The sequence below is a fragment of the Tetrao urogallus genome (genome assembly GCF_951394365.1).
Source record: "Tetrao urogallus genome assembly, chromosome: 16".
NCBI classification, from domain to species: Eukaryota; Metazoa; Chordata; class Aves; order Galliformes; family Phasianidae; genus Tetrao; species Tetrao urogallus.
The window spans coordinates 4337160-4351535 of record NC_136829.1 but is presented as its reverse complement, the minus strand read 5'-3'; the positions used below and the strand labels follow the sequence as shown (position 1 = coordinate 4351535).

At 49.9% G+C, this 14376-nt stretch overlaps 1 protein-coding gene across 2 annotated transcripts in view; it reads right to left on the bottom strand.

Annotated features, from left to right (window-relative positions):
- PPP1R16B (protein phosphatase 1 regulatory subunit 16B) overlaps positions 1 to 13768 on the bottom strand; it is a gene marked incomplete at both ends in the record, with an annotated part of 29074 nt that extends 15306 nt beyond the window's left edge. Inside the window, one exon of one of the 2 annotated variants that reach the window (XM_079543338.1) lies at positions 13422 to 13768. In XM_079543338.1, the coding sequence (XP_079399464.1) occupies positions 13422 to 13668 (247 nt within the window). The remainder of the gene's footprint in view (positions 1 to 13421) is intronic. The other variant, XM_079543337.1, reaches the window with a different exon arrangement.
- Between the last annotated feature and the right edge of the window lie 608 nt (positions 13769 to 14376).

Genomic DNA, 14376 nt, shown 5'->3' with positions numbered 1-14376 from the left:
GGGGACGCAGCAGGAGTTACAACCTGCTGCATCATCACCCCACCTGACAGCACGGCTTCTTACTGGAAACGCTACACTGCCGGAAACGGCACAGTAGAAAGTCCTTTCTTAAAAAAAAATAAGAAAAAAGATTGTAGTTTCCTTTTAAGAAGCAAACGCTACAGAAAGAACACTTTCACACAAGTTAAGCAGTGCCCTGAACCGCACCAGGGAAATACCGGCTGCTCCTCTGCAGCCCTCCTGCTGGAGCAGCCTGCAATTATTCAGCAGCGGATTTAAGTGACGCATAGATTTGAATTTCAGCAGAGCTCTCATCCAGAGAGCCAGCAGCAAGGAGCTCCAGGCCCTCTCCTGGGATTTTACCACCAATGTTTGCCTTGTTTCACAGATGTGACACCTCAGCCTATGTTAGAGCAAAGGCTCCAGAGATTCGGCTTTCTCCAGCAAGGTCACAGTGACAGCCCATGGCACGGCTGTGACAGCACCATGAGCCCCAGCTCCAAGCATGGCAGTGCTCCTGCTGTCCTCTGCTGTCCTCTCCATCAGTCAGCCCTGAGAACCGAGTGAAGGAACTGAATTTGTTGTGCTCACAGCAACACAGCAGCCTCACTCTAGCACAGGCAGCTGCCCCAGCCACCAAGCAGCTGCAAAGCCCCCAGCCACCCGAGCAGGACCTGGCCTGCAGGCACAGCACAGCTTTGTACCGCTGTGCACCCAGCAAGCCTAACTCCAGGAAATATCTGCACAGCCTGCCTCTTCATGCTGCAGGCTTGTTTTCAGTGCAACCAAACCCACTACTAACTCAGCACATCAGCACACCACTGTTGGAGGCTATGGAAAAAGGAAACAGTGGGAGAGCTACAGGGACTCCTCTCTGAGCCTTTGGCAACCACAAACCACTGTCAGAGCAGTCAGAGATTATCCCTGAAGAACATCGACAGAGGTAATCAGTGCTGCATGGAAACTGGTTCACATGTTTAAGAGTTGAATCAGAAATTAATACCCACGCTTGGCAGAAACGCAGCCCTTCTGCAGCCATTGGAGGATTTGCAGTGAATGAGACAGACCTGGCAGGAGGCTCACAGAGAAACCTGGCTGCTGCACACAGGGGACACGGGTAACCCAAGTGCAGGGCTGAAGCTGGAGATCACTCGCCTTATGGACCCCAAACCTGACCCTGCTGAGGATGCTCTGCTCAATGAAGACCACAGTGTGAACCTGCTGCAGGTTGCCAGCCCTGCAATCCACCTCTAAGCTCTGTTATTTTGAGTATCAATAAGAGAAAAACTTCATTTCCTTAGCATTTCCTAATTTCTTTGCAGAAGGTTTGAACTCCTCTTACATGAGCCCTCAGAAACAAAGACAACAAATCTTCAGGTTGTCCCGAAACCAGCAGGCCACCAGCTGGGCTGGTCTCTAATTGACACACAGAGCTCTGCATCCAGACCAGCTCACCTCATCTTTGTGCCACCTGCGCACAGAACTGAGGACCCTCTTGAACTCCTCCTCTCACAAGTTTTACCTGAGTTCTGCTCCCTACAAAGTTAATAAGCATAACATGAGTGCTCCCAGCAGGGCTGACGCATTACAGCTCCGTGGCCTCCAGGAAGTGAGGCCATGGGGAAGCAGCCTCAAGTCAACTGCCTTCTATTCCCTCTTCAGCAAAGAGTAAGCTCAGAGGAATGATCATTTTCCTTTCTGCAACGGTGGAGGAAAGCTTCAGTTAGCTAAAGTATGTTGCGTTTCCCAAGAAGACACAATTTTCAAAATAATTAAGTCATTAAAATTCCCCATCAGCTTTTGCCATTAGCAACAGCAAGACCATTCTCCTCTCCACACTGGTGGAAGAACTTTACTAACTGCTCTATTAAAACCAGCTTTGTTAATGAACCATTTTATTCTGCTCCTGTTTGCGTATAAGAAAGTTCCTTCACCAGCGGATTCCCCACGTCAGGGAGTTCTTCATTACATGTTTAATGCTGCAATAACCCAGGAGCAACAGGCCCAGCTGCGTGCCTTTCAGCTGTGGCAATACAAGAATGTGACAATGAACAGCAGAAGGCCCTGTGTGCTCCCTGCACCTCTCACACCTGTCTGGAACGAACGCTTCGGAGATGCTTCCCATGTTCTACGAAGACTGAAGGAAGTCCCATTCTATGCCTCCATTCCCATCCCAGCTGGTGCTGCAGTACAGAAGTCTATTTCCTCCTGTGCACCCCATCACAAAGCGCTGCTCCAGGGGAAAGCAGCCAACCAGACCAGGGCACCCAGCAAGGCTGCTTGTCACGCGAGCAGCTGAAAGCCGTACAGTTGTGTAACGGAAACCTGATCTACAAATCTCAAACAAATTCTAGTTATTCCCCTCTGAAAAGAGGATGCATGCAGCTGGAGCTGCCCCACACGCTTCTGCTGCTGCCGGTCATCGGAGCAGCGAACACTGCACAGCTCCAAGCCCCACCAGCACACCACCTCTCTTCTAAAAGCGCAGAGGACACTTGAGAAGAAGCAGATTGCCAGCAAAGAGTGAGCGAAACTGGGCCCTGACTGCACAAGGGAAATGCATGCAAGCTACTGGCAGTGGATGGAGCACCTTGTGCTGGCAGGATAGGCACACATTGCCGTGTTCTTTTGGTAAGGGCACAAGGAGGGCAGGCAGCTGCAGTGCTCCCTTCCATAGTTTGGATTAGGGAGCACTGGAGCAAGGGCTGATGTCCCAGCAAAAAGCGCACGGTCCTCACTGACAGGCAGTGCTCTGGGACAGAACAACTGCAGGGCTAAAAGCAGCGAGATGACAATCAGGCTTGGCATGAGCCACATGGTCGGGACAGCCCACGTTAACCTCTCTACTGCTGGAGACTCGCAACCCCACAGAGCTGCTCTTCATGAGGGACATTTCTTGAAGCTGACCCCAAGAAATCCAACTGGTTGAGCTGCAGCAGTCACTGTGGGGAACACAAGGGACAGGGCGAGAGACAGGGCCACCTCCTTTGCCAGCACCAGGCTGCTCCTCCACCAGCTGCACCTTGCTGCTTTGTGCCAACAGCAGCAGGAGGAGGGTCTCGATGGAACTGCAGAAGATGCAGAAGCCTTGATAAATCACAGAATCATAGAATGGCTTGGGGCAGGTGGAAACTTAAAGATCATCCTGTTCCAACCCCTGCCATGGGCTGGCAGCCCCTCATCAGATCAGGCTGCTCAGGCCCCATCCACAGCCTTGGGCACCTGCAGGGACGGAGCATCCATTTCTCACTGGACATCAGGAGGTGCCTGGTGCTGCTGAAGCACATCCCCAGAACGAAGAGCAGGGAGGAGGGCAGGCCCATTGTGCAGAGCCACCAGCTGCTCCCACCCACTGCTGCACCACACAGGGCAATGAATGCACTCCCTCCACCAACACTTCCCCTCTGTGAGTTTGATAAAAACTGCTGACTGCTGCTCACAAGAGCAAAACAAAACGACCAGGCGGCAGGAAGTGGCTGTGTGAGGCTCTCTGGAAGATGCCCTCTCTGCATCTGTGTCACAAACACCAGGAGCACAGCGAGATGGGTTCGAGATACCACACGTGGCTGCAGCCAAGGATAGCTCATCAGAAACCTGATTTATTTAACAAATACATGAGCAGTTTTTCTAAGCCCAGGGACACACAGGGAAGTGGTGCTGCTCTGAGCGACGGGAAGCGCGGTTCATAGCCAAGCCCCATGCGAGGCACCGCAGCTGCATTTCCCCCAACTGCTCTTATCTTGTCTCACAGGAACAGGAGGCTTGTTCTGAAACTCAGCCCTGTGCAAAGCAAACAAACAGCCCACCGCATTCACCAAACCCTGCTGCGTTCAGGAAAGCACAGCAAATCAGTGCACATCAGCACTGACTTCACAGCACATCAGCACAGACGCTTTGGTGCTCCTAAAGCCAGGTGATTTAAATTCTGGGCTGTCACATGTTTTAACCCCGAGCTGGGCTTTTTTTCTCTTTTATGCACACAGGTAAGTCCCCATCATCAAGAGAGCAGAACTCATAGGAATCAGACTTCCCAAAGACAGAGGATGAGAAAACTGTTTTCTATGGTAAATCAGTTCAAGAGAGGCTCAGTAAAACATGATGGATAATTAGTGTTTTCCTTCTGACAACTAGGAGCAATTGTCATCTCTTTACATCTAGTGCACCTCACCAACATAAAACTAAACTGTCTGAAAATGAAACACAACACCCAGCAAAAAATAATCCCAGTGAATACTAGCTAAGATGTACAAAGTCATACAGCAGACTGTCACCTGCGTGAGACAGCTCAGCAGTACTGCAGGTAAAGCCAAGATGGAAAGAGCCATCAGCTGAATGAGCGTGGATGGAAATAGAGCCCCACCAGGCTGGGTTTCTCCTAATAGAGTAGAGCAAAAGAAAACTAACCTGATTAGGAAGGGGAGGGAGACTGATCCAGATTCATCTGGCAAAGCACTCAGCTATAAAGTGACATTTATTTGTCCAGGAGCATAATATACGTGCAGCAGCAGCACTGTGTCGGCCCTCAGCAGGGAGGCAGATCCCAGCACCAGCACTGAGAGCCACTGCCTTCTCCAGCCAACCTGCACAGCCCCAGGTGAGCTCCCCACTACTCACAGCCAACACTTTTTCCCAGGGGCTGATTTGGGTTAAGTGTAACCTCAGTAACTTGCTGGGAGTCCTGAGTCCTGCTCCACTGGCCCATCATTAACAACACTAATCACTGCACAGCTGTGGTGCTGCCCATTAACACAAGAAGGATTAATGTGAGAAGCACCAAGGTTGAACAGTCCCTGCTCCCAAACCAACAGCTCCCTCCCCACTGTCAGTCAGACAGTGGTCTCAGAGGATGCTGCTCTCCCCATGTCACACTCATCCCTGCCTGTTCTGCTGCTTTCTGCAGCCATGCCCATTCCACGGGATACACAAGTGTCCATGGCACTAGGTTTGCAACTCAGAACTGGGGAATGGCACAAGAAACCCACAGCTGGAAAGCTGCACAGAGGAAAAGGAACTGCAGTGATGGTCCAAACCCTGAATCCATGCCGCAGCTCCAATACTGACCAGTGCTGGAGTGAGAGCTCTCTTCACTCCAAGGAGCAATGGAAGACTGTCACAGATGAGTATAATTTGTGGCAGAAGGGAGAGCAGCAGCTTATCCATGACATTTCACAGTAATGTGATTGAAGTTATCGGAGATTGGATTTGCCATGAAAGCACACAGGGAATCCCTTCCAGTTGCCCTTTTACATAAAGTTCTATAAGCACAGGCCCGTCTCACAGGAGCAGGATGGACCGCGAGCACCAGCAGCCCGCCCTTCCTAAAGGCTGCTATTTCAGGCTACCAAGCCAAGATTTGAACAAAATGAAGAGTCCCATTTAGTTTCTGAGGAGTCCTGCTCTGCCCTGATAGCTTGCTAATTAAAGATGCTCTATCTGAAGTGAAAGAAAATAAACCAGGTCAGAAAAGTTCGAAAGCTACAGAAAGCAAAGTAGGTTGAAGCCAGCTGTGTGCAGAAGGCCGTGTGCCTGGCCTCACCCTGTCCCTGCACAGCTCACAGCCCCAGGGCTCGGCTGCAGCCCCCAGTTGGATCTCTCCTCTCCCCATTGACAGTGGAGACGCCTTGGCACAGGAAAACTGCTGTATGAATGTTTTCATTCAAGAATATTTTCTTGGTACAATTTTGCTCTTTTAAAACAGACATTTTTGACAGTGAAGCTGTGGGTGCCCCATCCCTGGGGGTGTTCAAGGCCAGGCTGGATGGGGCCCTGGGCAACCTGGACTGGTGCAACTGGAGCAGTTGCAATTAGCATCTGGACAGCCAGCCCACAGTCAGGGTTGGAAGTGGATGATCTCTGAGGGCTCTTCCAACTCAATCATTCTATGGAAAGCTGGGCAGCCAAGGCCCACCATTAAACAGGGAGCCCAGGTCAAAGCTTGAAAAATGTGGCTGCAAGGATGGATGCTGGTACAAAGTGCACATTGAGCATAAGAAACACTGACTTTAGCCCGTTTCCTAAATGAATAACACTTACAGCCACTCTGCCTCATGCCATCTAGGGGTGCAGAGGCCAAACTCAGCAATAAGCAGTTGCAAATTGCAGTGGCCTCAGTGGAAACTGCATCTGCTTGCTAGGAGCTGCACATGGGCTCTTGTTCCCCGAATTAAAAGGAGTGCAGGGTGCTTGATTGCATCTCGGCTCTTGATTACAAAGGCATCAGCAGACAGAATTAAACAGCATCTTCCTGGCCTATTTAGCATCCTTTGGGCGACGGGTTTGAGAGCAGCAAGGCTTAGGATATTTTTAATGGTTGTGCCAGAATCTAATTTCCTTTCGTTTTGTCAAGGCATTTGCAGTGGGTGATAAGGTTTCCCAAAAATCTGGCCAGGCTCCAGAGGAAGAACCAAGCAGTGGGAGTGTATGCAAAAGCCGTTCTGCACTGGGTCATAAGGCACTGCCTGCACCAGCTGCCATAGCAACTGCTGAGAGAGAAAGAATTAGAGCATTCTTCACGGAAGTAGGAAAACTCACAGTCAATACACATAAGGATGGGATGCAAAGCAAAATAAAGAGGATAAATAAGAGCAAGTGAGGAGAATACACAGAGCTGAGCGAGAAGCAAGAGTGCATGCACAGGTATATGCACTCCGGTGTTGTGCAGGTACCTATAAATACACTAAGATACCTAACCCCAGCCTCATTAGCAAGCATTTTAGATACAGTTGATCCTGCCTAGGGGCACGAGGTGGATTACATGACCTCCCAGGGCCCGCTCAACCTCTATTTTCCATGATTCTAGGAGGAAGAAACCTACACCAGCTGAGCAGCGCTGGCCTCAATCCAGCAAGCCAGGAATTTAAATCTGGAAAAAAAATAGATTTAATCCACTTTTAAAGTTCTCCTTGACCAAGAGAGGGGGCAGAAAGCAGAGCCTGCAGCCACGCATAGCCACAGCTTGCAGCAAAGGCCCTCCTGCCCATGCATGTTATCCACATATCATGTTCTCAAGTGCAGCAGGATAAAGCAAGCATCAATCGTGAATGGCTTGGTCCTGCAAGAAGGCTTCACCTCCAAAAATATTCATTTCCCCACCAACATTCATTTGCAAAAAAGCAAAGACCTCTTAGCCCAGACCCACTGACAAACACAGTGATGCTGCAAAACTCCAGGTACCAGCAAGGGATCACGCTGACGCCTCGCATGCTTCCGACAGAATTGGATTAGATATCAGCACAGCTCTGCAGAGCCTTGGCTGGGGAGGTCACAGCCAACGTGGGCAGAGAGCCGACATTTCAATCCAGGTTGCTGCTGCTTATTACACAGAAAATAGCAGAGGTCTCTGACTGAGCTGTTATCCACGCTCTCTTATTTCTTGTTACTGGAGGGGAACAAAACACACAGTTATCTGAGCATAGGAAACAGCACATACCTGGAAGGCAGCCAGGCAGGTGATAAATGCATCAACTGCAAGATACCCCACGTCACAGCACCGGAGAGCTGGGAGCTGAAGCAGCAGCCCCTCAGCCTCACCCTGTGGAAGTCAGACGTGCTGTGTGGCACGACCCATTCCAGCAGCCATACCCTCAGCAAGTCAGCAGGCAGCAATTCTTCCAGGGAAATCACAAGGACAAACAGGCTGGGAAGTCACCGGTTCAGAACAAGAGCAATAGATCAGCAAATATTAATGGGCTCAGATACGGAAGTTCAGGCTTTGACATGTGGCAGTCCAGATAACAACCACAGCGCAGCCACCCAAGGCTGCCCTGCCACAATCAGAAGCAGAGCAGCCAGGAGAGAGAACAGAAAGGTTAAACACAGGAGAATCGGAGCTCTGCTGTGTGCACGAGCACCCCGAGCCCCAGCACAGGCAGCCCCAATTTGGCTGAGCAAGGCTGGAGGGCAGATGGCGATCCAACATGGCAGACCTGCTGCACCATGCATGTGCCAAGAGCCCCAGCTGCTCCCCACCACCCGGACCTCCTTCAGAGCACTCCCTCCTTGCAGGTGCACGAAGAAGCAGTATCAGCAATACCATCAGCAGCACCAAAGAGCTGTGCCAGATTTAAACACATGGCCTATGCAGCCTGGTCTGGCTAAGAGCCATTCACTGCCAGGAAACTGCCTTTTTTAGCATGTTTTTGTAAATAAGAGGGGCCTACAAGCACACAGCCTATAAGTGAAACCAAAGAGATGGTTTCTGACTTTCACCTCCAGAACACACTACAGCCAAATTTTAGGAGCGGATTAAGTGATTTAAACTATGTTCAGGAAGAAACAATTCATCAGCCAATCCCACCTGGATTCAAAACGCCTTGAATCCAAACAGAACCCTAGAGAGACAAGTAGTTCTGATCCAATGCTGGGTTCAATTCATCTTGTAAGATCGTTGCAGGATATATAAAAGAAAGACTTCCAGTAGCATCAGAAATGGTAGAAATGCTGAAGTGTAAAAGCCAGGAACTGAAGCAACATGTAAAAATCACCCATTTCCCTGTGCCAACACAGTGTGAAGGGGCAGATGCACCCCAGGAGGTGAGAGGGCAGGCAGCACGCACACATCTGGGGGTTTCATTTTGGACAAAAATAAAAATAATAACAAAAATCCCAGCGAGGCTTCCTATATCACTGTACCCTAGCATATCCTAGCAAGGACAGCCAGGATGCGTTATTACAGAGTACTTTTGCAGTTGTGTTTTCACCAGGAAATACCACGTGCTATTGATACTCTAGAACTATAGAGCAAAAACCAACAACAGATAACGCGTGCATTTCTGCTCATGTCTTAAACCTTCTGGATGAAGCGGATTTGAAACAAAACATTTCTGTTGACTCTGAAGTTGGGGAGGCGGAACCACCCCAGGAAACCCAGAGATGGACTTTTAAGCACCAAAAAAAAAAAACCTTTGGAATTCCTAGCTCTTATGGAAATACTTCTGCTTTGTTGAAATTCCAGAAAGTCATGAGGAAAAAAATAAATAAATATAGAGCAGCCATTTGTTGTGACAACAGAGAAAGGCACATACTGAATATTGCCTGTGCCCCCGGATGCCACCTCGTCGGCTGCCATATGTGAGCTGCCCCGCCTTGGCATCAGGTTGAGAGTGTGTGAAAAAAGCCCAGTTAAATGTGGCCAACTGTGTGAATCTGCTTTTGGAAGACACAGCAGCCGCCATTAACAGAATTAACAAAATCCCTGACTGCCAGGAGCTCCCACGCAGGGCTCCTAGAAGGAAAGGGGTTTCATTTCCACGCCAATGGAGTTTAAAGACTCAAGAAACACTCTGTTATTGTGCAGAAGCTCTACATTTCTGACTCTAATCATTCCCCAAGCACACAGGTATACACTCAGACTGCTGGCAATAAAAGGCACTTTCTTTCAATGCTCTTCAAAGGGCACAAAACCCAGGAGAAAAATCTTCCGAGACAGATAAATGCACTTGCTCATACACTTGGACACAGGAACTCCATGTAAAAAGCTTCAGGAGACTAATAATGTGGGTGGAAAATTAAGGCACCTCATAAAAGGTTTTTAGTAACAAGGGAACAGATCGCATCAGCTAGGAAAGGTTAACGAAAGCAATTTATAGACACTAATTAGGGCCTCTCTTTAAAGTGCCTTTGCAATGACAAGGTTGGTTTTATTCCAAAAAGGTGGAAAGGAGCTGCCTGGGGAGGGCTGTGCTTCTCGCACACAGGGCTTGTCACCCTCGGTATTACTGAGCACTGAGGAGATTTAAGGGTCATTATGAAGGGAAACATGGGGGATGTGCCTGCACAAATAAGCTGTGCAATACTTATACCCTCCCAGGGAAAATCTTCTCAATGAGATGAAAGCCAACCTCAGCCTGCCCTGCACAGCTCCAAACTGCCAAGCAGTGGGGTGAGGGACGACCCAGCAAACCACAAACTGCAAATGGAAACCACTCTGCTGGACGCCAGGACCAACACTGAGCTTCTGGGGCATCAATCATGAGCATCTGCAGGATTAAATTCCTCCAGAAGTGCTGTTTGACATAACTCTCTGCCCCGACTGAGTACTGCTTGCAGGAGGTGGGAGCTGAAGGACTCTGATGCTGCCCGAGCTGTGCCCATGGGAACAGGGGCCCATGTTGATGGTGGCAGGAGAAACCAGGGCACTTTCAGCACTGCAGGAAGGTGAGGCTGTCCTCTGGGTGCTTTATTTTTCAGTTGGTTCCCCGAAAGGAGCACAGCCTGCCCTCAGCTAGGGCAAACCTTCCAGTCTCCGCCGTTGGATTAGAAGCTCCCTCTGCATACGGGCTGTATGCGGAAAAGCATTTCTAGGCAGCAAATGCCACACATTCCCCTAGGCAGCCTCTGGGAGCTCCATCTTCCATTTACAGATCACCAGCCCCTCTCCTGCTCCCCAGGACCACTCCCGCAGCAGTTCAGTGATGCAGAAAGCCTGACACGACAGCCTGGCAGCAGCCACCAACCACCCTGGGACTAGCCTCCATCCGTCACCTTGCAGACTTCAGAAGCCCTTGCGATTTCTTGGCAATTAGAACAGTGGCTTGCAAAGCTTTATTGCATTATAAAGCATTTCTCCTTCCTAACTATTATAACAGAAGCTAAGCACAACACTGCTGCAACACATCTAGCCTGTGCTCCTTTCCCCCAGGCTAGCTTTGTCCGTCCCCAGCCATCTCATGTCCCACAGCAGACAGAGATCCTTCCGGATCTCCTATGACCCCCTCACCCATCCAACCCATCTACGTCATCATCCTGCAGACACATCAGGCTGTGCCTCGGGCTGGGCTTGGGGCTTCGGTGTACTGTCAGTTAGAATGGCTATGGACCGTGCTGCTCCTCCAGAGAATGGTCTTCCCAGCTCCTCTGTAGGGGAGCATGGAGTGGGCCCAGAGATCCCCATTCTCCCCTCAGAGCTGTCCGTAGGCCCTTCAGCTTCAAGCCAAAGGCCCCAGCCGAGGCAGGTAGCAGCGCAGGCCTGGTTCTGTCAACAGATCCCAGCGAGTTGTTCACAGCAGCTTGTTTGCTAAACCAGGGACTTTTTGACAGATCTGTCGCAGGAGATGCTCACGGCTCCCGCCCACACTCCTTGTCAGTGTCACCTCCTTTAGCCCTGTTTCACCACCCTGCTGTTCCAAAATGGGAAGCATGGTGAACTGGTCCTTGTGCAAACAGAGCAGAGATGAGGTAGATGACTGTAGGCACACAGGAACCCACTGCAGTGCCTGCTGTGGGGCTCCCCGAACCCTGCTCCGCACAGACCTGCAGGGCTCCTTCTCCAAGAACTGCCCCACACAGCCATGCTGTATCCCACAGCTGGCATAACCGGGACTCGGGGCTATTCCAAAGGGCAAGGTTGGGTTTTTCCTTCACAGTCACCACCCCACAGAGCTCAGTCCTCCAGCCGGAGGCCATGTCACAGCACAGCGTGCTTTCCTGACAGAACCCTAACTGGCTCTTCAGCTCCACTCATCCCAAATTCATTGCACAGTGCCCATGTCACCGCTTTTCCACCTCTGGAGTGAGAAAGTTAGAAAGTTATAAATAGAGAATATGAATAAAGGATGGAAATTGCACGCCCGCTTGGAGGTCGCTCAAGAGATGACGAGCGCTAACGGCACCCCCAGCTCTAAACTTTCCTCACACGAGCTTCTCAACTCTTTAAATCATTTATATTTCTCCTCCCCCTCCTCTTCCCACATGGAAACAGAAGATGATTCATATGCTGAAATCATCCCCAAGGACCTCCAGAAGGCCAGGAATTCACTCACTTGGCCTCCAGCATTCGGTAAGGAAATATTCCCAGTTTGACATCTAGGTTTGCTGCCATCTCTTCCTTCCCTTTATACCAGCGCCGCAGCACGGAGGGACAGAACCTGCCTGCAGGCTATTTGGAGTTTAATAAACTCGAGGCATCTGAGAAATCCAGCTGGGCAGGGGAATCACCCATGGTTATGGCCTACAGCCACCACCTGGGCCCGCTGAGGGACTGGCCCTCCGTTTCCAAGCAGCGTTGGGATATAAGGGCAGGTGGTGGTGTGTGAAAGGCCATCTCAGAAACAAGGACGTAACTCTGGGGAGATTCCTCACGAGGCCCGGTTCCTGCTGTCCCTCCATATACACTGCTTCTTGCAGAAGATGGCAGAATCCAGAGCAACGTTCCCTAGCAAAGACACAACACAACTGTAGGTTCCCAAGGCATCACCCTTTGTCTCTGCAACACCAGTGGACCTAGAAGATCACATCAATTTCAGTACCTGGCAGCAATCCCAAAGACTGCTCCAGGACTTCCCTGAGAAATATTTTTACCTCTCTGTGGAGCAATTGCCCTCAGTTCCCAGTAGGAAGCCCACTGTTTTGACGCGGACTTTATGACACACGGTACACAGTGACTTGGTTGTTAGGAAAGCAGGCAAGGACAGTGCTAATACCCAAGATACAGAGGAAGAGGTGAGGCAGACAAATCCCTCTCTTAAAGGTATCTTTACCTTTAGCAAAGCGGGTGGTTGGCCACTGTGTGTAACCAGTGACTCAAGCTCTCCTCCCAGGGAGGATTCCTTGTTAAAATAGTTACTGCGTTGGAAATATTTTGGAAGTTGGAAGTAAAGTTCTCTATTTCATTTATTAAAATCACAGGAGAATTGCAGCAGCCACTGTAGGAACAATTCTCTCATTTGAGAGAGTAAGAGGCCTCTTTTGCTGTCCCTCCAAACCCAGCAGTAGTGCTGGTGGCATCAGCAGAGCTCAGCTCAGCTGCCCCGCTTCCAAACAACTGCCAGAGCCCTGGTTTCCCAGAGCTCACAGGTTTTCCCCTGTGCAGTGCTGAGGCTAATTGGGATTGGCTTTTAGGCATCTTTTTCTTCCCTTCATTTTAAACAAAAACAAAACAGAAACGGTGCCATTAAACCGATTCCTGAAAAATTTGGAACTTTCTCTTCCACGGGAAGCGTTAAGCAAAGAAATGATTTTCATTATGTTAAATAGGGAAAAAAATCTATACACCCATGTAGCTCTCAACCAATCTCCCAAGCAGGGAAGCTGAAAAGATTTACACTGACATGTAAATCCCCATGACAGACTTCTGAAAAGCCTCTAAAATAGACACATCCAGAAGGCAAAGAAGCGTTTCTCACCTTCTGTACAAGGAAAGCGTGAAAAGGAAAGAGATGAAAGCCGCCTTCCTTTTCCCAGATCTCGGTCATAACTCCTGCCCCATCCTGTCACTTTGCGCCCACTCCTGGTGTCATTCTAGGTAACGCTGGTGTCTCACATTGCTTTCAATGCCCCAGCCCATAGCTATGCCAGAGATAGCAACACTCTAGAGACCAGTCCATGCCAAGGGCAGTCCATGGATGTCAACAGATTCGCACTGAGGAGTTACATGGATGTCACAGGTAGCCAAACAAATGAACTGCCAGATGTAAGCTCCCTACCTTCCTCCAAGTCATTCCTCAGAGAAGCCTCCAGCAGAGCAACACTGGCTTCGAAAGACACTTTCTTCCGGTTAACAGCGTTTCTCTTCTTTTCATGCTTCCGCTTCTTGTGCTGCATCTCCTTCTCGTACTGTGCCCATTTTTTCAGCTGCTGAGCCCTCCGCTTCTGGGCCGCCCGCAGCCTCTCCAGCGTGGGCACCTTGTCCAGCAGCTGCAGCTCTGTCAGGAGGTCCACGTGGGCATCCATCGCTTCTGCTGGCAAAGAGGGGCCAGAGGACGTCCCAGCTGGAAATGGTGTCCTACCACAGGTCCTCGGGATCGTGGCTGCCTGGTGCTATACCAGCATCCTGGGGCCAAGCTGGGAAGGGCCCATCGCAGTCTAATGAGAAGTTGGTGGAAGCCTGAAATGAGAGGTAAGTATGAGGGACCAATTCTCACTGCCCCAAGCAGACAAATGATTATGATCAGCCCACTGGAAAACTCAACAGGCAACACCTACCATCTCAAAAGAAGGTTCATTTAATTGCACTTTCAGCACTCGCTTCTTCTCACTGACCTTTGTGATTCCACCTCCCACCCACTTCAAATACCCAAGCAAAACCCTCTTGACTAAGTAGCAGTTCTAACATACAATACACTCACGCCTGAAGTTCAAGGTAGCCCTCCTTTATGAGCAGAACAAAGCTTAAGTGAACTAACAAGAAGTTCTTCCATAGCGTTTCACAGACATCATTCCCTAGACAACTCTGGAGAGACACGTCCCCAGGCAGGTTTCTATCTGCCACAAGCATCACTTGTACCCCGTTGGCCCTTCTTACTCCAGTCTTAGCCAAGGGCAGACAGATAGGATGTGGCTCCCAGGGAGGCATTACCAACACTTTAACCATCTCAGCTACTTAAAAACACGGCATTTGGTGTGCATTTTTTTCCCAGACATTTTCTCCATGACGCTGTA